Consider the following 10,312-nt stretch of genomic DNA (forward strand, 5'->3'; position numbering starts at 1 on the left):
TGTCTTTAAAGATTCAGGAAAAACTGCTTTATGAAGCTTTTCATGAAAACCTCAGAAAGATGGCTCTCTAGGTAACTTTTTCCATCCTCTTGCAACATACTACATCAGTGTATTTGTTTTTTTGTCACTTACAAGACTGAGTACCTAGAAGTCAAAGGACATCCCCTTCCCCCTTTAAAAACTATTTGAGAGGAAGAGAGGCAGAACGGCACAGAGAATGAACTAATCTGCTGGTTCACTTTCCACAACGGCCAACAACAGGCCAGTCTGCAGGAGCAAGGAACTCAATTCAGGTTTCCCGTGTGGGTGGCAGGAAGCTAACCACTGGAGACATTACTTCTGGCTCCCAGGATCTGCATCAGCAGAAAGCTATTATCAGGAGTTGGAGTTGGGATTCAAACCCAGCTACTCTGATATAGGACTTGGGTATTCCAACTAGAGTTTTAACTGCTAGGTCAAGCACCCTGTCCCCAAAGGATATCTCATTCATGTTCGTATCTTTTAATGCCTAGCAACTTGCCTGGCACAAATAAACACAGATACTTGTTGAATGGATTTCTTTTCTGTGTTCTCATCTACATTCCATTTAAGTAGTCCCTAGAGGTCCAAACTAGCTCTTACCATAATTAATTTTTTTTTTGCCATCTAGTACTTCATCACTTTCCAAACAGATTACTGATTTCTGTAACTTTCTCTCTTCTATACTTTCCCTAGATTTAGCTTTGTTTTCTCAAAAGCCTGTATATCTCTACCATATCTCACTATTTTCTTAAACTACAGTCCAAAACAACTTTATTAACCCTTTCAACCTTTTCCTTCCCAAATCTGCTTTTCCTCCAATTTCTATGTGCTTCCAATTTCTATGAATGTCACCACTATATTCTTTTTAAAAATATATTTATTTTATTTGAAAGGCAGAGTTAGAGAGAGGGAGGAACAGAGATGACTCTTCCATAGCTGATTCACTCCCCGAATGGATGCACTGGCCGGGGCTGGGCTAGGCCAAAGGCAGGAGCTGGAACTCCATTTGGGTCTCCCACATGGGTGGCAGGGGTCAAGTACTTGGACCACCTTCTTCTCTTCTCCTAGGCACATGAGCAGGGAGCTGGATGGGAACTGGAGCATCTGGGACTGCAACAAGTTGCTCATTTGGGATGTTGGCATCGTAGATGGTGGCTTAATTCACTGCACCACAACACTGGCCTCAATGTCACCATTATAATCTAATACCTACACTGTCATTCATTTTTCTTCTGAATCCTCCATATCCTGGTCACTGCTGGGTCTTTAGTTTCTACCCTCTATGTCTACTTTCACTGCATTAACGCTATTAACCTGCACCTTCTTAACTGATGTGCCTCAGATTGCCCCCCCTACCTTTTAAATATTTATTTATTTATTTATTTGAAAGTCAGAGAGTTATGCAGAGAGAGAGAGGGGTCTTCCATTCGCTGGTTCACTCCCCAATTGGCCGCAACAGCTGGAGCTACGCTGATCTGAAGCCAGAAGCCAGGAGCCTCCTCCGATCTCCCACATGAGTGCAGGGACCCAAGGACGTGGACCATCTTCCGCTGCTTTCCCAGGCCACAGCAGAGAGTTGGATTGGAAGTGGAGCAGCTGGGCCTCGAACTAGCGTCCATAAAGGATGCTGGCACTGCAGGCGGCGGCTTTACCTGCTACGCCACAGCAGCTGGCCCCAATCTTCCCTTTTCTTAAGGAGCACTGTGATAATCTTAAATGCAAATTACTGGGTTTCCTTTCAAGAGATCCGAATTCGAGAGATTCAGAGTAGATCGAGGGAATTTGTCATTTTGATTAGCATCCCAGAAGATTTTGATTGTCCATCACATATTGAAAAAATCTATCTCCAAACACTGACAGATTATTGGCTCTCTAAAGCAAAATTAATTCATTCTACAAATACTGAGGACTATGTATACCACTTGGTTCCCAATAATATACTAGTATAAGAAAAATCTTTGGCCATTACCTATATTCACTGTTTATATGCATACTCTAGCATCATGAATTTCTTATTTTAAAGCATGTATCATACTATAATAGCTTATGCATGTCCCTTTTGCTATACGCTCAGTAATGGTAAACAGGGAATATTCCTCAGCAGAGATAAGCCTAGATCTGATAAAAGGCAAGAAAAAGTTGTGGGCAGAGATAGCAATATTCAAAAAAAGCCAGAGTGGATAGTGGCTTCAGTAACTTAAAAGAAATTAAGAGCCACTGTTGTGGCGTACTGGGTAACACCGCAGCCTGTGATGCTAACATCCCACATGGGTGCTAGTTTGTGTCCTGGCTGCTTCACTTTGGATCGAGCTTCCTGCTAATGGCCAAGGAAAAGCAGCAGAGTATTTGGGCCACTGTTACTCATGTGGGAGACCAGGATAAAGCTCCTGGCTTTGGCCTAGCCCAGTACCGGCTGTTGTGGCCAGCTGAGTAGTGAACCAGCAGATGGAAGATCTCCCTCTCTGTCTCCCTTTCTCTCTGTCACTCTTTTAAAAATCAATCAATCAATCTTTAAAACAAAAAACAAGGTAATGGGGCCGGTGGCGCTGTGGCTGCCGAAGCAGGTTAACATCATGGCCTGAAGCACCAGCATCCCATATGGGCACCAGTTCTAGTCCCAGCTGCTCCACTTCCGATCCAGCTCTCTGCTATGGCCTGGAAAAGCAGTAGAAGATGGCCCAAGTCCTTGGGCCCCTGTGCCCATGTGGGAGACCTGGAAGAGGCTCCTGGCTCTGGATCAGCGCAGCTCTGGCCATTGCAGCCATCTGAGGGGAGTGAACCAGCGGATGGAAGACCTCTCTGTTTCTACCTCTCTCTGTAACTCTGCCTTTCAAATAAATAAAATAAATCTTTAAAAAAAAAAAAAAAGGTAAAGAAATTCCATATGAATGAATGGGAATGAGACCAGATTACAAAGGACCTTGTTTTATTGTGAGGACAAAGTAGGTCATCATAGCTTTGACAAAGGAAGTAGTACTGTTAAATCTGCATGTGAATTCTCCCCTCAATAAATACATTCAATTCCTTTAGCCTCCCATTCAGTGCCTATGTCTCACCTGCATTTTTCAGTCTAATAGACTGTCTATTGGTCCTTTCAGACACAAAACACCTCAAGCAAATCTAAATTATTTGTTATTCCTGGAACAAACTAAATGTTCTTCTTGTCATTCCCTCCGCCAAGAACATAATTATTCTATCACATCTTCAAATTCCTTGAATCCGACCTATCCTTCAAGGTTCAATTTCAATGAATAACAGTCTAACTTCCCCCAACACTATGTCATTGTACTTTTTTTTTTTTGGCAAATACTACATTCAGCCTTATACTACACTTGATAGTTTATTCCCCTTATTAGAGAGTAATACTTCAAAGAAACCAAGTACATTACTTACAAGTGGGTAATAAACTTTTTAAAAAGTGAATATATAATTTTATTATACAATTACTTGGAAACATGTGACCCGTACACCACACAAACTGCTACCAAAAGATATTCATAGCAAATTGATAACAATAATCTCTGTTCTTTTGATAGCCTACAGAAACAGTTCAGTTTAATTAAAATAAAAACAAATCTCATTTTTTATAAAAATATAATTTAGCAAATCTCAGTTGGCAGGATATATTAATCAAATGTTGGAAGAAAATAAACACTTATTAAGTACCTACACTGTTTCATTTAATCTAAACCTATCAGGTATTAATTTCAACATCTCCATTATTCAAGTGAGGAAACCAAGGCCAGAGAAATTAATTTGCTCAACACAACACAATTAATGACACAGCTGAGATTTTTAACACGGTTTGCCTGAATTCCTCATTCATGTTTCTCCCTCCATCCCATCTCCCACGACACATTACTTACCTGAATCTGATCTGTATTTATCTAATTCTTTTAAAGGAGATTGGTATATCGGACCTTGATCTTTGAATACGATTGGAGTTGATGCCAACTGATGATAAGAGAGTTTCCTTCGTGGTGTTTTAAACAAATTTGGTTCACAATTGTTGACCTTACATTCAGATTCTTCTGCAGGTTCAGAATTATAGAGTGGAGCTTCTGAAGATAGTTCTTCAAACCAGTTAAGGCTTATTGGTCCTAAATCTATTTAAAAAAAAAAAAAAAAACTCCATCCAAATTCTACTCATTAACAAAAGCTTACGAGCTAGCAATGTAGTTAAAGATCATGATCTAAGAAAAGAATGCTTGAGATTCTGTCTGTGGATTACTTTGGTTAAGGCACAGTAGGTCAGCAAGATCATGAATACATTCTGTCATGAATCTGCAGTTATGTATAGAGAGTTCACCGAAGTTGTGATATACCACTTTGGTATGTTACCTTTTTATTTAATTAACTTCTGCTTATTTCCTCTCTCAATATTCAAGATTCTGAATTAAAAACTCACAATAAATCTTACAGATACTCATGTCATATGACTATTCCTTAAGTGTATAAATCACTGGATATAAGGTATACAGATTCTAAACTAAAAGAGAAGATTTCTCTTAAAGGGAAATGACAAAATTTCTATTATCTATCCACCCTATACAGCTGTTTTTATAAGTCAGGAGGTTCAAAGGTTAAAAAGATCTTCATCACATTATTGACATTATGTTTCTCATGTTGATATTTATATCGATGGTACCAGGATTTTTTTTTTTTTTTTTTTGACAGGCAGAGCTAGACAGTGAGACAGAGACAGAGAGAAAGGTCTTCCTTCTGTTGGTTCACCCCCAAATAGCGGCTACGGCAGGCGCACTGTGCCAATCTGAAGCCAGGAGACAGGTGCTTCCTCCCGGTCTCCCATGCAGGTGCAGGGCCTAAGCACTTGGGCCATTCTCCACTGCTCTCCCGGGCCACAGCAGAGAGCTGGACTGGAAGAGGAGCAACCGGGACTAGAACCAGAGCCCATATGGGATGCAGGCACCGCAGGTGGAGGATTAACCAAGTGAGCTATGCCGGCCCCTACTTATTATATTTCTAACCACTGCATCTTTGTTAAAATAACAATATCACTTTATCTAAAGAAAGGCTGTCCTAATTGAAGCAACAAAAATTCATATTATTAACGCTTGATCTTTGAGCACATCTTTTTCATATTCTCTGACAAAATGGAAATTATGTAAAAGCACCTCTGTATAGCTGAAGTACAAGAGTTGCATAGAAAAGCATTCAAGTGATGAGTTACGAGCTGAGTTGGAGTTTTCATGAAGTCCTTTTTACATGAAAGAATGACTGACAAACTAAGTTATTGTGACTTAGTTGATTTACAACTAAGTTATTCCAACTTGGATGATTTAGCAGACATTTGTTCAGTTGAATGAAGTGAGCTTGTTAGAAAAGCAACAGTTTGCTGCCAATGATAAAATGTGGCTTTCTAAAAATACGTTTAATAGGGCAACATGTGAAATAACTGTAATTCGGAACACCAATATTTTCCAAATAATTGGTACAACCTGGAAAGATCTATTGGAACATCTATTAGATCTTTGAAAGATCTACTCAAAGTACAAGAAAGACAAAAAAGAAAATCCACTGGAATTGAAGACTTAAAATACTCCTTGTTCCACTATCTATGTGAAGTGAATTTTCTTCATATATTTCTACCAGAAGGACATACCACAAGAGATTAACTGTGCACCCAGGTATGAGAATACAGCTGTTTTCTGTTAGGGCAGACATTAAGGAGAATTGCAAAACAATTCCCCTTTTTCTTCTGAAAAAATAAGCAGATTTCTTTTCTTTCTTTCTTTTTTTTTTTTTTTTTTTGACAGGCAGAGTGAACAGTGAGAGAGAGAGACAGAGAGAAAGGTCTTCCTTTTGCCGTTGGTTCACCCTCCAATGGCCGCCGCGGCCGGTGCCTGCGGCCAGCCGGCGCACTGCGCTGATCCGAAGCCAGGAGCCAGGTGCTTCCTCCTGGTCTCCCATGGGGTGCAGGGCCCAAGCACTTCGGCCATCCTCCACTGCACTCCCGGGCCACAGCAGAGAGCTGGCCTGGAAGAGGGGCAACCGGGACAGAATCTGGCTCCCCGACCGGGACTAGAACCCGGTGTCCCGGTGTGCCGGCGCCGCAAGGTGGAGGATTAGCCTAGTGAGCCCCGGCAGCGGCCCCAGATTTATTTTCAAGCGAATTAATTTTTTTTTTCAGTTCTTAGTTTTAATTTCTAACATGGCAACCTACATAAACAAATGCTCTTTGCAGGGGTCTTAGTCATGAATACTGTAACGAAAAAGTTTGACAGTCTCTGTCATAAAGTAACATCACCAGTGCTTCTAATTTACTAGGCGTACTTTCTAAACAGTTCTTCCAGGTACGGCTCATCAAGGGGCCAGTCTCTTTACCCAACTATGGGTTCTGTGTCTGTCGGGTTAACTGGTAAACTATTACTTTCTAAAGGAGACTTATGACTCCATATAGAGTAGCTTGCAGTGTAAAGAAAACCAAGAAGTACTGAATTTTTTTCAGCAAGCACGTATGTTACTTTTCTGAAAAGTTTCTCGTTGAAATGTATCAAGTTTCATAAAACCGGCCAATACCTGTTGTGTTGCACCGCATCTTAAAAATGTCAAATAAAGTTGGCCTCTCTTTGGATCCAATAGGCATTTTTATGTACAATATTACTCCAAAGCTCGATAAGTCAGTCTGCAAGAGAAGACCAAAAGGTACGTCACAGGGATGCATGTTGGTCGGGGTTGTGCTTGTGTCTAAAGCTACATCCTCTACCTGTCCTTCGGGACGCCGAACTCCCTGTACGGATGGGAACATTCCACAGTTCTGTGCACTCACAGCAGCCACGGGAAGCCCTTGGCGTGTGTGTCTACTGCGACTCAAGAACAGAATTTGCAGTATTTTCTTTTTAATTACGTTAACTAGTGGCTCCTGGTAGAAACAAACACTGTCCGATAACTCCCAGTGAGTCAATGTTGTGAGACTAACAATTATCTGGGACTTCAGTAAGGCAGATACAGAACCTGTAAAGCACTTTCCAGGGTGGCAGCATTCCGTTAAAGTAACGTTGCCGTGTTTTCAATTAAGAACATTTCAGATCCGGACACCCGGAACAGGCAGGAGGCACACCCAGCCAAGGCGCGGTGCAGCCCGGAGCCGGGAAGCCAGAGTCCCGAGGGAGGGGCCGGGGCTCGCTATCGCTTTGGAACAAGGTTGTTTCTCTCAGGCAAGAGGCGGAAGTCGACACAGGCCGCGACTCCCACCCGGGAACCTGAGAGACCCTAGCCCGCCACCCCGGGCCGCTGGGGCCGCGGAAGACATGCCCGTCTCCCCCCCAGCCACACTAACCCGCTCCACAGGTGCAGCTGGTGTTTGGGCTCAGCAGTCTGAGAGAAACCGCGCCAGCATTTAGATCACAGATCTGACCCCATCGGCTTTTCCCGCGGCCATCCACTGCCCTAGGCAAGACCCCAGACGCGGAGCTGGAGGAGCTCCGCCTCCATAGCCTTTTTTCAGACGCTCGCGCCAAAAGCCCGCTCTGGGCACGTGACGTGAGGACGCTGTGACGAGGCACGCAGCGTACGCGCTACCCGGAAGTGAGGCGGCCGTCGGCAGCTGCTGTTTCTCAGTGAGGCGAGAGGGGCTTGCCCGTTAGGCTCAGGAACCGGAAGACGAGGGAGCTGGCGTGTGTGTTCGCTTCCTGACTTTTAGACCCGACCGCCTGGATCTGAAGGGGCGGCCGTTCGGTCTACGCATAGTTCCCCAGCCTCCCTGCTCCGGATCACGTTTGGGTGGGCGCCCTCGGCACACGATTAAGGACCTTTAAAAACCCTTTCCTTTGTCCTTAGGGCAGATGCTTGCTAAGCCTGTGCGCCCAAGTGAGCTGACCTTAGAGAACTCTTACAGAGTGGTCTGTTTGTGGGTGCCTCACTTCCGGACTGCGTGGTAATAAATGGAAGGCGCAGTCAGTTCTAGCAGCAGGTGTGTTTCCCATAGGTAGACTGTTCAGAGCGAGCCCATTTTCCCGGCCTGAAAAATTGTGAATCCCATGTTAACGCTCCTGCAGTGCTAGGGACTCTCCCCTGTAGACTTCTGTAGTATCTTTTTAAATTCTTAAGGTGTCAATTGCCCTGTTTTGAACTGACCTGGAAGATGGAACTTGATCTCAGTTTTGGAATTCACAGGGTCTGTGTCTTGGCTAGAACAATGTTCAATCTGTGTGTGATGTATGACTTACAAAATATTGAACTGAATAGGAGAGGTGAGAGCGGCTTAGGGCCCCTGCTGCTTCTACAGTGCTCTTGAGCAGTGAACAGCAAAGGCCATCTTGGATTAGAGGCTCCACCTGGTTCCTTTGGTGCCATACTCTGTTTGATAATAATCCTCAGCTGTAGCAAGAGGCCTTACTAATGTAGATAGAAACTAAAGCTCCTCCCCCCGCCTTGTTTTTTAAAAGAATGAAAGCCACATTTTTATGTATTTGAAAGTACAGAAATAGAGATAACCTGCCGGGTCACTCCCCAAATGGTCACAAAAGCCAGGGCAGGGCCAGGCTGAAGCTGGGAGCTGGAAACAGCCTGGGTCTCCCATATGGGTGGTGAAGACCCAAGTACTTGGGCCATTGTTACCTTCCACTTGCCGGGGTTAGCAGGAAGTGAAGCCAGACTTGGATATGCTGGTGTCCCAAGCAGCGTCTTAACCACTGTGCCAAATGCTGGTCCCATTACTGAGGCTTTTCATCTGCTATGTCTGATTAGCAAAGTAACACAGGTCTGCCTATGATCCTTATCTGATGATCACTGCTGCTCATGGTTCATTTGGTAAATTAGGCAATCTGCTTTGGGCTTTACAAGTAATATCACAGTCTTAGAATCATCCTATAAGTTTGTTAGTAATGTCCAATGGGGAAACTGAATTAGGCAATTAAATAACTTCACTGGTAGCAAGGCCAAGGTTTGAAGTCCATTTTGACTTAAACCTAACTACCCTGCCATTAAGTCTATCATTACCCTCCAAATCAGAATAGTATGTTTTTTCTTCCTTCTGAAGGGAGAGGCTGGGGTGTCTCACTAGGAATAGACTAGTGAGAGCTATTGGCACCTCATTACAACGCTCTGAAATTATTCTCTAACTATATACACCCCCCACCTTGTGTTCTTTACTTTTGGTACCTGGGCTTACTTATACTCCTAATGTGGCTGTTCAAATAATTTATTACTTGTATTTGATTTACTTTATGCTTTATTTTTTACTTTTTTCTTAAAATTTTACAGTATATTTGATGTGTATGACATGGAGTTTTGATACGCATGTACCTAGTGGATGCTTACTACAGTTAAGCAGTTAACAAATCCATACCCTCACATGGTTACTCTTTGTACACCTGAAACATCTTAGCAAATTTCTAGTATGCAGTACAGTTTACTGACTACAGTCACCATTAGATCTCTAAAATAACATTACATTATATTAGATTCATTTTACATTCATTTTACACAGCTGCAGCTTTATACCCTCTGACCAACATGTTCTCATTTCCCCTATGTTCCTGGTAAAACTGTTGTCTGTGCTTCTGTGTATTTGACTTTTTTTTTGGAGCCCACTTTTAAGTGAGTACTTAAGTACTTAAGCAGTACTTTTTCTTCTGTCTGGCTGATTTCACTTAGCATAATATCCTCCAGTCTCATCCATGTTGTTACAGATGTCAAGATCTACTTTCTAAAAAAGCGTTAAAGGCAGAATATTCCATTCCATTTATATTATAATAATATATATCACACTTTTTAATCCATTCATCCACTGACACTTAAGTTGTTTGTGTAGATTTGTTTATTGTGAATAATGCTGTAATGAACATGAGAGTGCAGGTATCTCTCTAAAACACTGATTTCATTTTCTTTGGATATGTATCCAGTAGTGGAATTGCTGAATTATATGATACTCTAATTTTTTTGAGGAACCTTTATAATGTCTGTACCAATTTATACTCCCACCAACAGTGTATTAGGGAAATCTAAAATGGTTACTAGAGGAACGAATGAGGAATTGTCAGTGAAAACATGTGTAAATAATTCGGAAATGAAAAACAGTTTTGAAAAAAAGATTCAGGATCACTGAATGGAAGAGGTAGGGAAAAGCAATTAAGAATCGGGTGGCAGTTAGCCATCTGTGGACAGATAGGGCTTCCCTTCCTCAATTAGGGTAATGGGCAGCAGCTCCTGCTAAAATCTGAAATAAATGAGGAAGCTAGAGATAAACCTGAGCTGGCTTGATCACGGGAAAGGAGTGGCAGTGAAAGTGGGAAGTAAAAAACACTGTGCCTGAGCAGCTAGTAGAAGG

At 42.4% G+C, this 10,312-nt stretch overlaps 1 protein-coding gene across 3 annotated transcripts in view; it reads right to left on the reverse strand.

Moving 5' to 3' along the window:
* BRCA2 (BRCA2 DNA repair associated) overlaps window positions 1-7,507 on the reverse strand; it is an 80,403-nt gene extending 72,896 nt beyond the window's left edge. For all 3 annotated transcript variants that reach the window (XM_062194401.1, XM_062194400.1, XM_062194402.1), the window contains exons 1-3: window positions 7,322-7,507; window positions 6,562-6,667; window positions 3,888-4,127 (exon numbers count right to left, since the gene is read on the reverse strand). In XM_062194401.1, the coding sequence (XP_062050385.1) occupies window positions 3,888-4,127; window positions 6,562-6,628 (307 nt within the window). In that variant the 5' untranslated portion in view covers window positions 6,629-6,667; window positions 7,322-7,507. The remainder of the gene's footprint in view (window positions 1-3,887; window positions 4,128-6,561; window positions 6,668-7,321) is intronic.
* Window positions 7,508-10,312: the final 2,805 nt, after the last annotated feature.

This window comes from Lepus europaeus, chromosome 6 (genome assembly GCF_033115175.1).
Source record: "Lepus europaeus isolate LE1 chromosome 6, mLepTim1.pri, whole genome shotgun sequence".
Taxonomy (NCBI): Eukaryota; Metazoa; Chordata; class Mammalia; order Lagomorpha; family Leporidae; genus Lepus; species Lepus europaeus.